Source organism: Gymnogyps californianus, chromosome 4 (assembly GCF_018139145.2).
Source record: "Gymnogyps californianus isolate 813 chromosome 4, ASM1813914v2, whole genome shotgun sequence".
Lineage (NCBI taxonomy): Eukaryota > Metazoa > Chordata > Aves > Accipitriformes > Cathartidae > Gymnogyps > Gymnogyps californianus.
In genome coordinates, this window is record NC_059474.1 from 3,081,303 (window position 1) to 3,101,707 (window position 20,405).

General features: G+C 51.5%; 2 protein-coding genes across 2 annotated transcripts; both read left to right on the forward strand.

Annotated features, from left to right (window-relative positions):
• Window positions 1-232: 232 nt before the first annotated feature.
• On the forward strand, window positions 233-19,928 carry UBOX5 (U-box domain containing 5). The gene is given in 6 exon segments (XM_050895974.1): window positions 233-262; window positions 11,715-11,811; window positions 13,728-13,974; window positions 13,977-14,909; window positions 17,904-18,065; window positions 19,557-19,928. Coding segments are annotated over 5 exon segments (1,608 nt in total). The 5' UTR covers window positions 233-262; window positions 11,715-11,757; the 3' UTR covers window positions 19,769-19,928.
• On the forward strand, window positions 854-7,453 carry FASTKD5 (FAST kinase domains 5). The gene is made up of 2 exons (XM_050895973.1): window positions 854-901; window positions 4,703-7,453. The coding sequence occupies exon 2, from the start codon at window positions 4,741-4,743 to the stop codon at window positions 7,213-7,215; it is 2,475 nt and encodes an 824-aa protein (XP_050751930.1). The 5' UTR covers window positions 854-901; window positions 4,703-4,740; the 3' UTR covers window positions 7,216-7,453.
• Window positions 19,929-20,405: the final 477 nt, after the last annotated feature.

The window sequence follows — 20,405 nt, forward strand, 5'->3', positions numbered from 1 at the left end:
CCCTGTGGGCAGCCATGTGACTCACTGTCACATGACACCCCCCCGCATCACGTGGGGCAGGGCCGGGCCGCGCGCCGCTGGCGCCACCTGCCGGCCGAGCGCCGCTCCTGCCGTCGCCGCCGTGCGGGGCCCCGCTCGGCTCCCGTACAGCCGGAAGTGCGTCACCGTCAGGTGGCCGGAAGCGGCGGGAGGCGACGGGGGCGGCCGGGCGGAGGGGCTGGCGGGCGGCAGGGCCAGAGCCGGCGGCGGGCGCCGGGCCCCGGTGAGTGCGAGCGGGCAGCGCGGGCCGCCACGTCCCCTTCCCCCTCCTCTGCCCCTTCCCCTTGCCGCCCCCTCAGCAGCGCCGCCCCCTCAGCGGGCGGGGAGGGGGGCGGCACACGCGCATGCGCGGAGCCCCCCCCCCCCCCCGCCCTGCCCGGGGGCAGCAGCAGCGGGGGCTGCACTGCTCCGTATGCGTGTACGTATATATGTTATATATGTGTAGGCACAGCCATGTGGGTAAGTAGCGGAGCTCGGGTTTCCAGCGGTGCCCGCCGGGGGCCGGGCCTGGCGGCCGCTCTGCCCCAGGTAATGGCCGAGCCCTTTATCGTGCCTGCTGCCTTCTGGTGCCGGCGGGGACTTAAAAGGGAGGGGAAAAAGCAGAAACAAACGAAAAAGTGACGATTTTGCACTCTGACGTCGTAATCTGTTTGGGAAAAAAATTCCTGTTATGTTATTTTTCTCCTCAGGCCAGGCACAGGTGTGAACCGTAGGCTCTTGGCCAAAACGAGCTGTTTTACCCCCAACATTTCACTGCTCGGACCTGAAGTTCCTCACACGTACCAAGGAGATGCCGTCTGCCCTTTTACTGTCAGCGGTGCTGGGTAGGGGGAAGCATGAGACGAGGCGGTGCGCTGCAATGGTGGGTGGTCTCCTAGTGTGGATCCTGTGAGGGTTTTCCAGTGCTACTGACGGTCCCTTTGAGTGTTTCAGAGGGACCGAAAGCACAGACAGCATTTCAGGGTGCACCTATATGCCTTTTCACAGAGCTGATACTCCGAGGCGGGTGGCATTCCTCCAGGAATGTTGTTTTCCCTGGTGTTCAGCTAACAGTCAGCTGTGCAGTTGCACTCTTGGCCGAGAGCTCAGCTGTAAGTGTGACACACAGACACGTACACAAAGATGTTTCCATCCCAGAGGACCTCCACCAAGCGCATTCGCAGCCTGCAGGGCCCAGCTCCAAAACTCGCTTTCTGACTGGCTTTTTGGAGTCACTGGAAGTGAAATTTTTGGAGAGACTTGCCCAGAGGTGGGAAGGAGCTTGGCTGTGTACGAACGAGAAGAGAAGCGCAGTGGGAGGAGGAAGGAAGGCTGATTACTCAGGGTAACAGGAAGAGAGGAAAATCGAGGAGAGGTGTAGGTTGAGTTGGAAGAGAAATGCTGTAGAAACTTCAAAGATCACAAAGATGTAGGCTGGGGGTGGGTGAAAGTCATGCGCAGAAGGCGATTTGGACCCAGCCTGTTTCTTTCGAAGGTGCTTGAAGTATCTCGACCCTGCACGTGGTCTTCTCTTTTTTTGCTGGATTTGGAGCAAGGAGGAGAGAAATATTCTCTTTACTGAATAGCTTCCCAAATGCGTCACAGCTTAACGGTAAACTACGTGGATGGTATTCTTAGCAGCATGCGGTGTTTGCCTTCGGAGCCTTTGGTTGTATGAATGCTGTGACGTTGATTCTCTGTCATTGAAGTGGGGCTGTCGTCGCCGAGAGGGGTGTTTCTGGTAACAGCAGAGTGCTGAATTTCATAGGTAGTATCACCTTTCAACAGCAAATAGTTTTAAATAAATGGCCTGTCTCTCAGCAGTGCTTGCCTGTCTCTCAGTAATAGAAAAATAGATAGAAGACAGGCAAAATAGAGTCAGACAAGAAAGTCTCTCGGAAAGCCTAGATCAGATAAGCCTCCTCTTGTCCGAGATCATTTTTGCAGCTTGAACCAGCCCCTCCGAGTGTCCTCCAGGACAAGCTCTGTAAGGTGCTAGGAGACGATGCCAGAGGGGATGGGGTCTCCTTCCCCCAGCCACGGTGCAGATCTGAGCCTTGCCGACTTCATGGCTGCCTGTCTTCAGCCACACGAAGATGGCATCGTGTCACTTGCGGCCAGTTCAGGCTGGACATCATAACCAGTAGAGCCAGAAATGATATTTTCATCCAACATTTCTTTGTGCTAAATGGGAGAGCTTTGAAATCCAGCTCCTGCTTGCTGCTGCTGACAGCTTTGTGAGGCCTAGGCTGTGCTGCAGTGTCACAGCTCTTGGCTCGGGTTTTACTGTCCAGGTTCTGAGGGGACTTTTCCTTTCCCCCACTCACAAGACGGTCAGTGGTAGGGAAGGGGTAGAGTCTCTTGCCTGTCACGATTTGATGTCTCACGCTGGAAGGGGACTTGCAGCTGCCTGGCTGGCGGGGAGTAGCACAGCCGTAAGGGTCAGCAGTGCCCTGGGCTCTGCGTGGGGTCTGTGGAGCAGAGCCTGATCTGCAGCAGGGGGCTGCCTCCTGGTGTGCTTTGAGATGCAAATAAGGTGCCCAGCAAGCTTAGCGCCTAATGAGTGTCTCACAGTATTATCAGCCATTTACTAGTCATCTTAAAAAGGCATTGGCCTCTTTCTTGTACCCTACTCCTTGTATGGGTGTCCCCAGAAATCTTCATTTCAGCTTGCTCTCCCTCTTTTTTCCCCCAGAGCCCCCTGTTCTCCGCCCAGGTTGCTTTTTTCACCTCTCCTGCTGGGGCGGCTGAGAGGGTTACTGCTCCGGCACCTTCTCCTCACTGCAGCTGGTTGCTGCCCCAAGCTCTGCCTGTGGAGCAGAGGATGCGAGATCTCCTCAGCTGCCTCAGTGCGAGTCGACGTGGTTGAGCCCAAAGGACTGAATTGAGCCACTTGACTTTGCACTGGAGCAGATGGGAGCGCTCCCATGCCAACTCTGTGCTGAGATCCTCTCCTCAGACAGAAGCCGAGCCCCAGCAAGACAGAGGTAAAGCTACCTGGTGAGAAAACAGCCTGCAGAGAGCAGCAGGCTGCTTGTGCCTGTGCAAGATCAGAGATGTCTTGCCTGCCTGTCTGTCCCTGTTACTGCTTTTGCTGCTGTGGGAGAGTTCAGGGCGCACAAGAGACAGCCGAGGCTGCTGCAGGGAACCATCTCCCCAGCAGGCAGCAACCCACATCTGGCACCAAGAGGGAGCAAAGACCGTCACTTCGACTCTCCCCATCCTCCCTCCCTTCCCATCTCACCCTTCCTTGAAAGGAGCTGACGCTTCGCCGTTGCAATGCAGGAATAGATCATCTAATGGGTCATGGGAGACCGGGGGATTCTTGTACTCAAAAAAAATCCAGCTTATGTTCAGCCAGAGCTGCATGTGATCCCCCATCCCACTGCAGCCTTCTCCTAAGATACCCCAAAGCCACAGCGTTCACCCCACCTCTTCTTCCCCCAAGGTATCCATTTTGCTGCTGCAAAACTGAGTTTGCTTGCACCGCCAGGACATCTTGATCTAGCCCTGATCAGGAAGCCGCGTGTATAAGCAGAACAGAGGGGGATGCCCGTAAAGGATTTATTTCCCCCACGTGGGGAGCACAGAAGCTAATGCATATTGCAGTTGCAGCGTCTCTGCCAGGCTTCGGCTTTCCTGATTGCTTGGTGCCCTGTGGCAGTGAGAGCACAGGGGATTGTAAAGAAGTTGAAAATGCCTGGTCTAATGCATCTTTGGGGTTGGCCACACGTGGTGGGATAAGGGTGTGTTACACAGAGCGCTGACCTGGGGCTTTTTTTTAATTCGCATCTGAATCATCATAAACAGGCTCGTTTGGCAGCTTGTGCAGGCTGGCAGCACACAGCTTAACTCCTGACAAATTTCTCATCCTCACCCTCTGTGCTGTAGCTGGTTTAGGCAGGAGTTAGGAAGGCATCAGGCATTTTTAAGCCTTCTGTACCCTAAAACTATGGGAAACTCTCCCAAGTCTGAAGCGTAAAGCTCTGTTCCCTCTGGTTCTCAACTTGGGATGTAGTATCTCATAGATTTGTGTTACTTCTCCCGTGCTCTTCCTCGACTTTGTTCTGGGGCCACATTTGTCCTTTCAACTAGTCTTTATCTTCAGATTATGGGCCAGCTTTCACTCTGTGGACTGGTTTTGCGGAGACTTTGCTCACAGCCTCCACATACTGTCTCCATGTGCGAAGAGCAGTGCGGCACCCTGGATATTTCCACAACTTCTTGGGTGGTGGTTGGTGTTTCAGACTGTGGTGACCGAAGTAGCAGAATGCTCTGTTTGAATACATAAAGCCTCTTGAAGCTGCAGCTCTACTGCAAAAATATGTTTTCATTGTTTAGAATGAAAGCAAAGCAGTTTGGGTCTCTTAAAAATGAAAAAGCAATGACTTTTTTCTTAACTCCCACAGTCTCTGCCAGGTTACTTGTAGCTGCTGAGTAACAGGTAATACCTGACTGCCATGTACCCCGACTTCAGGTATGTCAGGTCACTTGGGTGCTTGTCTTGAACTGCCTTTGCATGAGGTGATGTTCGATAGCAGCTGCCTTATGGCTTTGCAGGGAAACAGCCGCCCTGGCTAGGGGAAACGCTGACATCACCTTACTTTCGGTAGCGTAAAGGATAGATTAAAAAGTGCTTCGTGTTAGGTGGAAGCCACTCATTCTTCGTCTGCCCTTTTTTCAGTACCTGGAAGCAATTCTGACCCCAGTAAATTGTGATCCATGGCTACAGTGCTAATATGCCGAAGATTTCCAAGACTGAGCAGGGTGACTACATTTTCGACTACAGCCAAGTGCAAGGCCGAGAGTGGAAGCAGCAAAAGCAAGCAGAAAAAGGAAGAGAACCCAGAAACAGCCAACACCGGAACCGAATCTGTGGCTACAATCCAGTTGCTGAATCCACTGGACTACAGAGTATTGTATAATCCATCTGCCTATGCCAAAAGCAGAGCTGCCTCCCAGCAGCAGGCTGCTAGGAACAGTGGCCAGGCTCTCGGTGACACTTCCACCAGCCCTGGCACAGCACAGGTTCAGCATACATTTGGTACCACCTCTTCTCAAGCTTTGCCACCCATCAGAAATGCCCTGCCAAAGCCCAAGTCCAAACTGCTCCTCAAGCAGACCATCTCGGCACGTCTCTCTGCGGCACAAACCGAGGAGGAAGCAGAAAAGGAAAAAACAGAGATACATGACTCCAAGGAGGACCCTCGCGTGTTTCAGAAGGGGAGGCCTGAATACAGATCTCTCAGCTATGACAAGTTTGAGCCAGTAGAGACCCTTCCTTTAGAAGAAGGTGACTCGATTTTACACAGTGTGGCTGTATACAAGGGCAGTCAGAGCCCAGGAACTATCACAGATTATTTTTGCAAGCTGAGTCGTTTGCCAGTGGAACAACATGCAGCGTTGCTGTCCAAACCCAGGTTTAATACACTGTGTCGCTGTGCTGTCAAAAACATCGAGTTGTTCAGTACTTCAGATCTCATCGATATTTTAAAGGCTTGCGTTCGTTTGGTTGTTCCACCTACCCACCCTCTGCTGAACGCGTGCGAGAACGAATTCTGCCGACGGGTGTGGGACATGAACCTGGACCAGCTGCTGCTGGTGGCTGATTGCTGGCGCTGTCTGGAGCGTAGCGTGCCTTCCTACCTGAGCATTTTGTTCAGCTATGCCAACATGCACTGGAAAGACCTCACTTTGCCCCAGTTTATTCAGCTCGTTTATATCATAGGTGAAGGCCGGAGGTCACCTGCGGACTTGACGCAGAAGATAGAGAGCATGATTTTGAAGTACTTGGACTCCTTCACCTTGGAGGAGGTGGGTGCTATCTGCTTAGGGCTCTTCAAGTCCCTAAGTGGTATCTCTGACCACGTCATGAGAAAAATTGCAGACAGAGTCTCCCTGCAGATGGAAGACATGAGCACTTACGCTTTGGTGAACGTGCTTAAAATACTCCGCTACACTCGCATAGACCACTTACCCCTCTTGAAGGAACTTGGGAAGGTTATTCCCGCTCGGATTCCTACAATAAACATCCAGGGCATCATGCATATCAGTCTTACCTGTTCGTCCCTACACTACTTTGACGAAGGCGTTATGGCTGCTGTAGCCATGTCTGTGCCTTCTAAGGTGACTTACTGCCGAAGCAAAGATGCTGCCAAGTTCTTGTGGTCATTTGGATGCCTGCACTATGAACCTCCGAACGAGGAAGAGTTTTACTCCAGCCTGATAGAGCAGATGCATAGAAAACTCCATGAATTTGGGAAGTTTCCAGAGCATCTCCTTACTGGTTTGCTTGGCCTGGCGTTTGTCAAACGCTTCCCAGAGGAGCTGATAGACTATGCTTTGAGGGATGAGTTTGTCCGGAAAACGAGAGGTAGTAAATATGAGCTCAAAAAGGACCTGTTCACCCTTAGTAAGAGTGTTGAAATTGAGTGCCCAAGCTACCAAGGCAGCCGCCTTCCACCTCAGCTTTATCAAGAGATTACTGAGATGGTTTTGAATTTTGCAGAGCAAGAAATCTATGTCAGGCCTGAAATTGTGGAAGCCGTGTCTCTTCTCGAGAGCATGTTAGGTGGCCCCGCATATGTGAAAAACCACATGATCCTGCCTCACACGAGATCGAGTGATCTGGAGGTTCATTTGGCCATGGATGGACATCCCATCCCTTTCAACTTAAAAGACCCTATTGCAGATAAGAAACTAAAAGACATCGGAGTTAGTCTAACGGATGACTTAATGACTCAGCTTATAAAAGGGAGATCTAATAGCCAGTCTCCCATGGAAGTGGAAAATGAAGCCAGGACTCCAGGTCAGGAGAGGAGGGAAGAAGCACGAACACCGCGCACGGGGGATAGTGCTGCGCTTTCAGGTGGAGCTCTTATTGCAGATGCCAGATGGCAAGTTGAGCCTAAATCGGGGCGCTGTCTTGAAGCCCTCCCATCTCTTACACTGAATCAGCAGCCTCGGCAGGTGAAACTGGCTATTCAGGTGTCCAACCGAAACCACTACTGCTACTGCTCCAAGCGGCTCTTGGGGCTGCACTGCTTGAAACGGCGGCAGCTGCAGCAGCTGGGGTACGTGGTGGTTGAGCTTCCCTTCTGGGAATGGGTTCCTCTGCTCAAACGCACGCGTTTGGAGAAACTGAGCTACCTCCATTACAAAGTGTTTGACCCAGCGCTGCTTAGCAGGGCTGGCTAGTCTGGTGTAGCGCTTGCTCAAAGGCTGACACAGGCTCCCAGATGGCATTTCTCTTTGTGGTTACTGATTAAAATGGTCTCTCAGTATTGGTTAAGTTTTTGGCAGGTGCTCTGTGTACTCAGGCTGCCTTGCTGTGTTAGCCAGTTCTGCTCTACTGACAGTCATATGTCCCACGCTCTCCTTTTGTACGTAGATCCTCAAATGCTTCCATGGCAAATAAAAACTATTGTCCTATTCATTTTTCTCTGTGATTACTTTTTTCTCCGCCCTAAATGAAAGTGGATGGATTTGGTGACTCTGTGAGAGCAGAACAGTGATATTGGGGAGAGAATTGGGATGATTTTTAGTCATGAAGCTGACCTGGGTGCCAGGAACACGCATACGTATTTCCTTACTGTTTCCATCACCATTGAGCTGGGGCTGGTGGGCACGCAGTCTGAGTTTCTCCTTTAGGAGCTGTGCAAACTTGCTGAGGGTGCACTCAATCCCACTGTCCGTGTCGCTGACAGAGATGTTAAACAGCGCCGGTCCCAGTACCGACCCCTGAGGAACGCCTCTCGTCACTGGTCTCCGCTTAGACATTGAGCCGTTGACCACAACTCTTTGAGTGCGACCATCCAGCCAATTACTTACCCGCCGAGCGGTCCATCCATCAAATCCATGTGCCTCCAATTTAGAGACAAGGATGTTGTGCGCGACAGTGTCATTTCCCCAGCTCTTGCTTCAGCCGAGGCTCTTTGCTAGAGGGCTCCTGGGCTCACTGTCCCCATCTGATCCTGGCCGCTCCTCTGATCTGTTCCTCTCACCTGCTTTTGCCTATCCCTGCTGATTCTTGTTCCCAGCCTGCTTCTCTGGCCTCAGCCAGCCCCTTTACTTTCCTATCACAGTGTGTCCAGCCAGTTCTCACTTTCCTTCTTTACATGGAAACTTAGTCTTAATCTCATTCCAGTTTCTCATTTAATCTGTCCCTTCATCCCCACTGTCTGTCTTCTGAGTTGCATTTTCATGGGAAGAGTAAAAAAAACCACAGCCATGGGTAAAAGCAACTCAGTGACCAACTTTTGCTGTGAAGCAAGAGTGTAGCAGAGCTTTTCAGAAGAAGGGAGAGCAGTGACTTGGGCATGCAGAATAATGCATTTTCTTAGTGATGTTGAACCTGGAAGAATTAGCCTGAGTTGTTTAAGTCTGCCAGGGTCACAGGTAGGAGAAAATCGTATAAAATATACCTATATATACATACATAGCTCCTCATGCTGCAGAACAAGGAGCAACCTAATTGAAAGTAGCAAGTTTAGTGAGAGAATAAATTGTAATTAACCAGAGCTGATTGCCACAGATTATTAAAAGCGTGGTAGAAAAGGATGAAGATTTAGGATGCAACCTCAGTAACAGCCTTAGGCTTAGAAAAAGACGTGAGTCTGTCCTGAGGAACGGCTTGCACCCATCCGTGATTTGCCTAGCATGAGGCAGCACGATGAAAGAGGAGGTTGCACGACCGCAAGGTCCGCGGGAGAGTTTGGCATCTGCCATAGGCAGGATCTCAGTAGACAGTGGCTCATGAGAAGTGAGTTCTTAAAGCGATGAGTTTGCAGGGATGCAGAGGTGAAGGTGCCTCTCCCCGCTTACCGTCATTCAGGGAAGGTCTCACGGAGACTTGCTGAATGTGAATGCACCAGTCTGGTCAGATTGGAATGGAGAAGTCTTCAGCCCAAGAAAGAGGTGCAAGGAGAAATAGAACAGAGGGCGAATCTTGAGTCATTCCAAGAAAGGGAGCAAAGAGAGTTGATTTGCCATTTTTTGTAATACCAGTGCTGAGGGCCAAGCTAATTTACAAGGCAACAGGTTCAAAGTGAACCAAAAAGAGTAGTTTTGTCACACAGCCTGTAGTTAAACCGGCAATCTTACTCCCACAAGATGTGAGTGCCAAAAGTCAGACCAGTTTAAAAGCCTATTTGAATAATTCCTCATTGGCAGCCCTGTACTGGAAGCCTCTCAGGGTCAGAAAGCCAAGAAAGTAGTATTGGAGGAGCGTTGGTTTGTGCTTGCCCCGTTCCTGCGTTCTCTGTTGAGGAGCAGGAATTGCTTCTGATGGCTGTCAGACCAAATATTGGGCTAGAAGGGGTGCTCGCCTGGCCCGCTGCAGCTCTTAGTAGGTTCACCCCTCCTTCGGTCAAGCATCGGCATTGGCTCAAGCATTGCTTCAAGCTCTGCTCTCTGCAGGCTTGGCTTCTATAGTGTTGATTTTTCTGTGTGGGAGTGATTTTTTATATGTGGGAGTGACGAGTGGCGTTCCTCAGGGGTCGGTACTGGGACCAGCGCTGTTTAACATCTTTGTCAGCGACATGGATAGTGGGATTGAGTGCACCCTCAGCAAGTTTGCCGACGACACCAAGCTGTGTGGTGCGGATGACATGCTGGAGGGAAGGGATGCCATCCTGAGGGATCTGGACAGGCTTGAGAGGTGGGCCCGGGCGAACCTCATGAAGTTCAACAAGGCCAAGTGCAAGGTCCTGCACATGGGTCGGGGCAATCCCAAGCACATACAGGCTGGGCAGAGAGTGGACTGAGAGCAGCCCTGAGGAGAAGGACTTGGGGTATTAGTGGATGAAAAACTGAATATGAGGCAGCAATGTGTGCTCGCAGCCCAGAAAGCCAACCATATCCTGGGCTGCATCAAAAGAAGCGTGGCCAGCAGGTCGAGGGAGGTGATTCTCCCCCTCTACTCCCCTCTTGTGAGACCCCACCTGCAGTACTGCGTCCAGCTCTGGGGCCCCCAGCATAAGAAGGTCGGGGACCTGTTGGAGCGAGTCCAGAGGAGGCCACAAAGATGATCAGAGGGCTGGAGCACCTCTCCTATGAAGACAGGCTGAGAGAGTTGGGGTTGTTCAGCCTGGAGAAGAGAAGGCTCCGGGGACACCTTCTAGCAGCCTTCCAGTACCTAAAGGGGGCCTACGAGAAAGCTGGAGAGGGACTTTTTGCAAGGGCATGCAGTGATAGGACAAGGGGTGATGGCTTTAAACTGAAAGAGGGTGGATTTAGATTAGATGTAAGGAAGAAGTTCCTCACTGTGAGGGTGGTGAGGCACTGGAACAGGTTGCCCAGAGCGGTTGTGGATGCCCCCTCCCTGGAAGTGTTCAAGGCCAGGTTGGCTGGGGCTTTGAGCACCCTGGTCTAGTGGAAGGTGTCCCTGCCCATGGCAGGGGGGTTGGAACTAGATGATCTTTAAGGTCCCTTCCAACCCAAACCATTCTGTGATTTGTACCTTGGATACCGCGTTTCTGATTTCAGACTGTTGCACTCAATCGCACGCAGAGCAGACTGCACCCGCACGCTTAGCAGGCAGGCAAAGCGAGCTCATTAACGCTCTGCATTTCAGTGGCCGGACCGACGTGCCCCCAGAAGGCCAATTTCATTTTGGCTGAACTAACAGCTTCAGTTGAAAATCGTTAAAGGGCTGCTTGTTCTTGAAGAAAGCAGTGGGTTCCCGATTTGCAAGGTTGCCCAAGGCAATGATGTATTAAAACTAAGGTTAACGTAAGGTTAAAACTCTTACCTCGCAGATAATTTCATTCTTAAAAGGGATCTGATATAACCAGTTTGAGTCACATTTTTTTCAATGGAAAAGAAGGTGCGTTCACTTGAGTTTCTTTAATGAACATTGTCAGAAGAATCACCTGGGTCGGTGTTCAGAACACAGATAATCTCCCTCAGAGCTATTAAATGCCCTCTGCTCCCTTGGAGCTATTAAATACCAATTATTTGTGTTTAATCTTAGCTTACATCTGAAGCTCCTGAAGCCCTCAAGAAACATTTCTCTCTGCGGCAGCGGTGTGTTAGTGCTGAGTGGTGTTACCCTCGTCCCGAGAGGCCCCGTCCGAGCTTGTCGTGTTGGGTGTTGTCCAAGAGCGCAGGCAGGTCCTGCCTCAAACTGCTGAAGGCAGCAGATAGACGTGGCATGCGGGGGGAACCGGGCACGGAGACGAAACAGGCAGTTCAAGTCCGTACGGTGGGAACGGACACCGGCTCTTTCCGCCTCGCAGCGGTGAGGGGCTGCGGTGCTGAATGCCGCGCTCAGATCACAGGGCAGCCCGTGTCCTCCAGGTCCCACTGAGGCTGCTGAGAGCTCACGCCAATTCCTTTGACAACATCATGTGATATTTGATGCTTTACCGTATCTACAAAACCTCCTGCATCTTTGATAAACTTTCATATCTAATTGCTAGTGTATCTATAGGTAAGACATTTTTAGTTAAAATAGCCATTTTCTCTTTGATTTTTCTCCAGGGGTTCACTAATTAATATTAACGCAATTTTTTCTCTCGATCCCATCTCTCCACCACAGGCATTTCGGTTTATGTTGGCCTCACCCCCGGAACTCAGATCTGAGCTGCATTTTGGGAACTACCGAGCTTGTAATTCATACAGGCTCTGACACACAAGATCTCTTCACTGTTCACTGATGTTCACTTTCTTTATTTTGCTTCTTTTTTTTTTACAAGCTGAATCTGATGCTCAGAAAGTGAGCTCTCTCCAACTGCCAAGATGGTAATAAACGTCTGTCTCCCACAGTTCAAGCCAAGAATTCACTGCAACAAGGTAAAATAATGATGTGTGGGGTTTTAGGGAGCTGGAGGGATGGAGGGGTGAGGTGGAAGTGGCATGCGGGGCTGGTTGGGGCTGGGGAGGGCTTGTTCGCTGCTCATCTGTGATAATTAGCAGTGTTTCTGGAAGACTGATTTTTGACTGGCCATGCCAGGCTACCCTGAGAAAACAAAGCGAAGGCAACTCACAGCAGACTCCCGTCATTTTGTGTGGTCTGCCTGGTTCAGAGAGGAGTTTTAACATGGGAGGCTGTGTATGTCCACTGGCAACAGAAGCATTGAGGACAGATGCAGTCCCAACCTAGGTAAGGCGTAGGCTCTTTAGGCGGCAGAGCTGAGAGCATTTTTGTCAATTAAAATCATTTTCCAGTGATGTGGGAGGGTTGTGATTTGGGTGGATTTGCTCACAGTTTTCTCTTCCAAGCTTGCCAGTCTCCTGTCATTCCCAGCAAGGAGGTTTTATGAACTGATGTTGGGAATCTGTCCTCCTGGATCCCCTTCCCCTTGGTCTTGAGAGAGTCATTGATGTGCGAGCACTAAGAGAACCTGTGTCTGGGTGCTTGGGATCTACAGCTCACGTGAAGATAAAGTGGAGCTGAAGGCTCAGTACTTTGAAAAATCAGTATTGAGAGATTTCCCAGAAGTTACTCTTCAAAATTTGGTTTGTCCTGTCTATGCTGTGATCAGTCTCTGCCAGGCAGTGTTAGAACACTGTATAACCTCCTGTGACTGCTCTCATGTGGCACACACTAATGGTTGGAAGGAAAAAGCCCTGATTTTGCAGGATCTCATAACAAGACAATGTTATGTGCTTGTGGGTGTGCGTGCTTTGACTTGAGATACCTTTTTCTCTGCAATATTAGAGCTTTCCCTTTGTCCAGTAGAATATGCAGCTCTTGACAATGTTTGCTGAAGTTACTGTACTCTACAAGTACTTAAGTTTTCACCCAGCATCATCAGAATCTCTTAGGTACTAACTAGTTTTTCGTTCAAAGCCATTTTTAAATTGTAAGTCTCCCCACCAGCTCACACCTCAAAATCCAAGACGGCCTTGGATTTGTAAGTATTGTGCTGTAAAAAGAGCAGTACAGGTGTGACCATCGGTCCGGCTGGTGAGCTGAGAGACCCAGCCACGCTACGGAGGTTTGGTGTGGTTGTTGCGATCAGGAGGGTGCAGAGTGACCATATTAAGCAGGTGGAATAAATAGATATTCTTTGCTGTTATTTGTTCATTTAGCAAGCGCTGCAGACTTTTTAGGCCCCAGGGCTTCCAGGAAAGGGAATGGGTAGAGCCAGTCTGCCCAGGAGCAGACCAGAGGGTGGGATTGCATCTTCTGGGAGACATGGGGTGGGACCCAGCCTGGTTAGACGGATCTCCCTCAGGGATGGGTAAGGTTGATCCCAGAGTGGGAGAAGGCAGTTGGCTAGCTGACCTCCAGAGGTTTCTCTGGGATCCTGTAGCTGCGTGATTCGGCGTACATTTCCACATGGCAGGATAAGCTGACATAACGTTTCACCACTGTTGAAAGAGAGGAGACTCCCATCTCCCCTACGCGCACGTGCTCTGCTCCCAGCCACACTCTCCCACTTGTTTTAGTTCACTGACCCAGCCAAAACCACAAACCGTCCATAATTTTCCACTCTTTTAGCAGTTAAATCAGCTCCGCAAATGGCTGGCCAGGTAACAGAGGGTGCAGAGAAGAGTGGATGGGACCGCGTGGCTGGAGGAGGGTGGGAGCGGGTCTGGTCTGCCTCAGCAGCAGGGATCTCCTGTGTTGTCTCAGCTGCACGTGAAACCACAGCCTTGGTTCCTAGTTGATGTCATCTTGCGAATCTGCCTAAGTGCTCGTGAAATTAGTTTCCTTTTATTTTCTTGCTTCAAATTAAATCCAGTTTTCTCCTGAAACACAGATTTCTGCTGATGGTTATGAAGTGGAGAATCTGATCTCCGAAGACCTTGCCAGGAGAAATCGTGGTTTCCGCAGCGAATACTTTATCAAACCTCCAGTCCACGTCACGATCTCCTTTCCCTTCAACATTGAGATCTGCAGGATTAACATCGACATCTCATCTGGGGGATACCAAACCTTCTCCGGGCTCGAAGTTTACACCTCTACCTCATGCAATAAAACCTCTTGGCAGAGCCCGAGGGTCAGTTCTCAGGTCTGGCCGGTCAGCCTGTGTCGGACAAAGACACTTTCACACTGGTGGGCAAAGCTGTCTTAAAAAATCAAAGCAAAGTGACGTTCGGCCACAGAGGCTTCAAGCCGAGGCCTCCCTTCCATCAGATGGAAAATGTCTTCTCCTACCCTGGCTCTGCATCTCAAGACCTCTGGAACAAAGGGCCTGCCTCGCTGAGCAACGTGTCGCACTTAAAAATCTGCATCACCCACGTGGCCGGAGGTGGCCTGCCTTGCATTAAGAGGCTGGAGGTGTGGGGACAGCCTGCCAAATCGTGCCCACAGGAGGTAATCGAGGGTGTCTTTCAGGTGGCCTCCCAGTTCTTCGCCCAGGATGTTGGCAGCCTCAAGCCGGAGCTCTGGACGCCGATGGAGAGCGACTGCGTGCCCTTCAGCGCCAACGACAGCGAGCAGCAGACCCTCCGCAAGCTGGTGGACGTCGTCCAAGACATCCCCGAAGAATTCCTGGATCCCATCACTCTGGAGATCATGACCTTCCCCATGCTCCTGCCCTCCGGGAAGGTGATCGACCAGACCACCTTGGAAAAATGCAACCGGAGTGAGGCGTCTTGGGGCAGGGTACCCAGCGATCCTTTCACTGGGGTGGCCTTCAGCCAGCACTCGCAGCCCCTACCTCACCCTACCCTCAAGGCCAGGATAGACCACTTCCTCTTACAGCACAGCATCCCTGACACCAACCTGCTCGGGAGGGCTCACGCCTCGGAAATGCTCGTACCTTCTTCCATAACAATGTCTTCTCTGAAAAGGAAAATGGACTGTATGGATCACAGCTCCGTGCAGCCGCCCTATTTTTCTTCTACAAACTTACTTGTCGCGTCTACCTCAGAGAACAGTGCTAAAAAAATGAAAACTGACAATGACTCGCATTTGATCCAAATGGACTGTTCGACAGGTATCGTGGCTCCCTAAGTCACTTGTGTTTCTTGAGTGTCTTGACAGCCCGGGGCCAGGTTTTCAAGTCAGGAGGCTCCAGTACAGATTCCCGTCCCGCCTCTAGAAAGCTTTTAAGGCCGTTGTATTTTGCTGTTGCTAGATGTCGTGGAAGACAGGTCATCGTCTCATTCACCTCCCCTCTCCTCAGCACAACCTGCCACCCTGGGTGGTGCTTGCTCCCATTCTGTTTCACTTGTTCTCATCTCTAGGCTCGTCGTTCTCGTCGTGTTACCTGTGCAGTCTGTTTCACAGCCCTCTTGTTTGCTCAGGTCGCTGTGTTTCCATTTTAGTTTGTATTTCCTTTCTCCTCCTTGCTTTCAAGCCACTGTCCATGTGGAGACAACATTTTTCTCACAGTGTGCTGGTTTGAAGTTTCTTTATCATGGGTGATTTATTATCCCAGCCATCCAATACGTTCTTGCATCAGCAAGAAAATACGCAACAGCAGGAAAAGAAATGTCTGGTGGTGCGGTGGTGGTGGCATGGGGAGTCCTGGCTGGTGTGGATCTTATCACGAGGAGTGAGGTGGGGAGGAAAGCAGGAATGGGGCACTAATCCTGTTCCCAGATTTCCCTGGCCAGGCACTGCCAGCCTAGGCTCTTGGTGCAGCTGGTTCCCTGCACGCTCGGCATCGTTGCACAGATTGTGTCCCCGGGACACGCTGGCTCCTTACCTTCTCACGGGGCTGCTCTTGCTGTGGCAGAGGCTGAGCTCGGGGAGCGTGTGGCCGCACAGCCTCCGGTCTACGCTTATCTTAGTGCAGCAGCGCCAGGGCTTGGAACAAACGGCAGCAAGGGAATTGCAGGCAGTGCTGCCTTCAGAGCAGGGAGGAGAAGGCAGCGCAGGCTGGGAGAGACTTGCACAGGGTTTGCAGTTAGTTAAAGCAGAAAACCAGGTAGAGACGTTAGACAAGGGATGTGACTTGTGTCTACAGGGGAAGGAAATGGGCACTGGTTTCCTTTTATCCTTGCTTTTCTCAGCGATCTGGTAGCAGCGCCGCTGGGCGTAAGCTCCAGGAGGCAGAAAAACAGTCCAGACCTGCAGCCCTGAGATAAATTCCCTGAAAAGCTGAGTGCTTTCACCCACCTTGGTGCCCAGCCATGCCACAGTTTCTGACCGGGCAGGCAAGGCAGCACTGCGGCAGCGCAGACAGACCTTTGGATCCACCGAGCACTGGGAGCAGGAACGTGGGATACTCTTTGTAGGTCCAGCAGCATTCAAGTGCTGGGGCGGGCAGGACCGGTGAGGAGGCGACAGTCTTTAGAAAGCAAAGGTGATCTGTGGTTTAAATACCAAGGAGATTCACACCTCTCTCCCCCAGATCTGTTCACCCTTTGTGGTTTATTCTCTAACGACTAGTACCTTCAGCCTCCGGTCGGTGGTGAAGAGCGTGGCTCCCAGGCAATTGCTCCTCTTGACTCCATGCTAGATCTTTCGCCCAAATCTGCACCTATTTTGCCATGTTTGCTTTCTCCCTTGTTGCCACAGGATTCCTGAAACATTATTGGAGTTGCTGGCAGTGCAACTGTTACGTGAATCTAACTGTACTGCATACAGCAACGCTTACATCTTCTCTCTGGTATCGGTGAACTGAGATACTGCTTTAGGTAATAATCCCACTGGAGGAGGAAAGTAAACTTAAGGTGGGAGGTGGGAAAGAGGCGTCTTTAGCAATCTCATATTTAGATGAGCTTGAAGAGAGCAGCCGTGTCTGTGAAGCCGTCTGTTGCAAGCAGTCTGGTCTGAGTAGGACGGTACAAATACGCGGTGCACGGGTATCTTCTGGTCACGTAAGGGCTGTCTCTCTAGGCAGGTAAGTCGAGTTTTCTTGTCTTCTCTAATCTAGTGGTCTGTAACATGTCAAAAGGTGGCCCACAGCTTCTGACTGCTGTTAATGCCTGCTGGTACCTGTCACTCCCTTCACCTTTCTCCTAAAATTGCCCAAAAATGTTTCGAGGAAAAAGCTTAGGTGGTCATTTGATTTTAAGCCAATTCTTTAAAGACTTCGTTGAAAATAATTGATGTTTGGTGGTACCGGAAAGAGTAGAAAGAAGTCAGACTGCGCATTCCTGCTCTGATCTCTCAGTCTAGAGCTCATTCCGTGTTTTAGGAGGAATCATTAGTTATTTTTGTTGCAGAGGCGTGTAATAGCTCCCGCTGGGGATGCGCCCCAGCCCCACAGGAGCAGGGACTGCCCTGTGGGGTCCTGGAGCTCCCGGGGGAGCCGTGCCCATACGTAAATAAAAGCACAGTGCTCGGCCCGGGGAGCTCGTGCTTCAGTATTTCATCAGCCTTGATCGCTGTAGCAAATGTGCAGCACTAATTCAAAGGTCTTCCTTTGGGAGATCGATTTAACAGAATTAGTGATGCAGACAACATTCTCTTAATGCATAGTCTTAATTAACGCCTTCGGTATGGCGCAGGACAAAACGCTGCAGGGAACGGTCCAACCCTGTGCCTTTGGCTTTATCCCTTGACTCAGAACTGAGACAGAGAGAAAAAAATAAGTCCCCCAGATTTTGTTAGTGGCTTAAATGTTCCCAGTTAGCTGCACGAAGCAAGCCTGGGAGCACTGGGCTGGGGCCCTCGGTGGAGCAGGGTGAGGGAGCTGCCTGGGGTGTCAGAGAGAAACGGGTTTCTGGATTATTTGGCGGTTTGCCCTTTTTCAGACCTGCAGATAGAAGCCGGCACCTGAACGTTCGTTGGCACTGGGGCACGATGTGAATGTCTGACAGTAATCCGTAGGACTTTTCATCTTTAGGACCCAAAGGAGATGAGGCACTACATCCCCATCCTGGCACCTCGGTGGGGAAAAGAGACCTCTCAAGAAAACAAGTGGCAGGGCTCCTAAAATCCCGAGTGTTGTCCCAGGGGTTCAGAGGCAAAGCAGCATTTCTGTTGCGCATTCTTTTTCCCGGCATCCGCTTCTTGAGCTTGTGCTTCTCTTTTGCAGATCTGGTCTCTCACGAACAAAAACTGTCGGAGAGTTTGGACACTGCCTTGAACTCGGCGCTCAGCTCAATGCCCTCCTTCACGGCCAAGCTGATGAAAAGCCAGCAGCAGGCGCAGGGCGAGGGAGGCTGCAGCAGTTCGTGGAGCGTGGGCACCGTCCTCGGTAAGGAACAAGCGCCTCTGGTTCGCCTTTGGGAGCAAGAGAGGAGAGGAGAACTGGGACTGGGTTAACAGGGAGGGTTGTGCTGCTGCTCAGCATCTCTCTATGCCTCTTCAGACCCCAAAATATTATATATTCAATATAAAAATATTACTTTGTCTCCCAGCAAGTTTTACTTAACAATCCCTAACTAGTGCTGGTTTATCTCAGCAGTTTTAATGGTTTATTCTCCCAGTGAGGCAAGTTAGACCTTGTTGACCCCCAGAAAGTGAGGCATGTTGTCCACCTCCACAGTCAGAGCAGGCTTCAGCGTGAGTCCTGTGATTTGCCCGCGTTGTTGGCTGTCGCTTGTCTGCGCTGCCCAAGGACGATCCTGGATGGGTTGCGCTGAGACGCGGTGCTCAGCCCAGCCGGCACCAGCTTAGTTCAGACTGAGAGCTCGCCCCGCGGCGAGGCTTTAGCTGTTCCCAGAGCTCTGCGATTTGGGCCGAGTGGCTTAAATGTTGCCCGTTAGCGGCAACACAGAGCAAGCTGGGGAGTTGCCAGGTGGATGGGGAATGAGTCTGGTGCAAAGATGCAGCCGGAGAAGTGTAAATCTAGCAAATACCATGTAGCATGCTGACCCTTCACAGGAACAGGTAACGGCAGCAACGTCACACGCTGACCAGCCAAGCGTGTGCCCAGAATCCCATCAGGTTTGAATATGTATAGGCCAGGCTGTTGAGTCCTCGCAGTTTTCATCCCACCTGCTAACCAGACATGCTAATCCAGCTCTGTATGCATTCCCAAAATTATTTCTTCGGGGTGCAGGGAAGCATTGAACCTTCCTATGTCCCTCCCCTGGCCGATGCCCTGACTGCTGGCTTGCTCCTCTTCTTCCCCTGAGCGAGGATCTGCCTGCTCGTGGCAGAGAAGAGGGTTCAGAGGGACCAAGTGACCCTGAGAAAGGGCCGGGGCTGTGCAGCTCCCAGTGGCTGGCTCGCTCTCTCTCAATAGCTTTCGCTGTTTCGCAGCGACATTAAGGTATTAAGCTTTTTCCTGTCCCCTTTAAAATTGCTGCTGTTTAAGAGTTGACTGAGTAGCCCTTGATAGGCAGTGTGTGACAGGAATGCAAAGCAATACCTAAAGCGTTTCACTTGGGAATCAGTGGTTTTAATCCGAGCGTTGGAAAAGCGGAAGGGAAGCCGATTTAGTCTCGCTAAAAGTGAAAAGCCCTTTACGGTCATCTGTCCTCAATTAAAAGCCTGATGGTGCAAATGCTGACGTGATCCAGCCCCTTCTGAGCACAACCTGCCCCAGAAGCTAGACCGTTCCCTTTCCTTACGGTAGTGACAGAGAAAACGGGCCACGGTCCTGAGCCACGAGCGCCTACAGCGGTGCCGTACGTCCGCAGAAAGCGGGGCCCTCGGCTCGTAGGCGGGATGGGGCACGTAAGGGCTGGGGCACTTGTCACCCCCGGCCCTGACCGAGCCGCTTCTCCTGTCGCCTTTGCAGAGCACGGCAGGAGCAGCCAGACCCAAGGATGCGCTTCCTGCGGCAAAACCTTCTCCTCTTATTTCAAAACGGAGCCCGTTTACCAGCTTCCCTGCGGCCACCTCATGTGTCGCCCCTGCTTGGCCGAGAAGCAGAAGTCTCTGTCGTCGATACTGTGCGGGAGCTGCAAAAGGTCGGCTGCCACGCACGACGTCAGGAGGGTTCACTTCTGACCCCTCGGCTGCCGGAGCCTGCCGGGAGGACGAGAACAAGGAGCCGCTGCTGTTCCCTGTGTCTGTATTGATCCGTAGGAGGACGAAGGCCTTTGGAGAGCTTGCCAGATGGGCGCCCGTAATGGCGGAGAGGACTTGGTCTTCTTGTGCTTACAGAGTAGTGGGGGGGTGGGGGGTTAGAGCATCGCGCCAGAGCAAAGCGATCTGAGGATAATAAAAGCCATAGCTTCTTTAACAAGGAATATGTATTTATACAGAACTGATTTCCGCCTGTCGCACCCGCCCTCTTACCACCATCCCAGTGGCTCAGTGGTTTAGCATAGGTGCCTTTTGGACTGTGAGTTTAGCTTCCCTGTGAGTTAAAACCATTTACATATTTGACGAGCAGCCATTCGGTCGTGGACCAGGCGAAGTCCTTGTGATTGACAACGTGCAAGCTACCTGACTTCTCCCCTTCCCCGCCTCACTCCCCCCCTCCCCGCGGTGCCCTCGCTGTGCTGCGGGAGCACGTCGTTCATCCTGGAGTCCGGCAAGTCATGAAGAGAGGCCGTGGTGAACGCGTGAGTAACCGGCAGCGATCTCATCCTGCTCGTACGAACTCTTGTAGAAAAGCCATCGCGTTACACCAAACGTCACT

What these genes read in the sequence shown, in the direction of transcription:
- FASTKD5 (XM_050895973.1), top strand. Translation starts at nt 4,741, where the DNA reads ATGGCTACAGTGCTAATATGCCGAAGATTTCCAAGACTGAGCAGGGTG.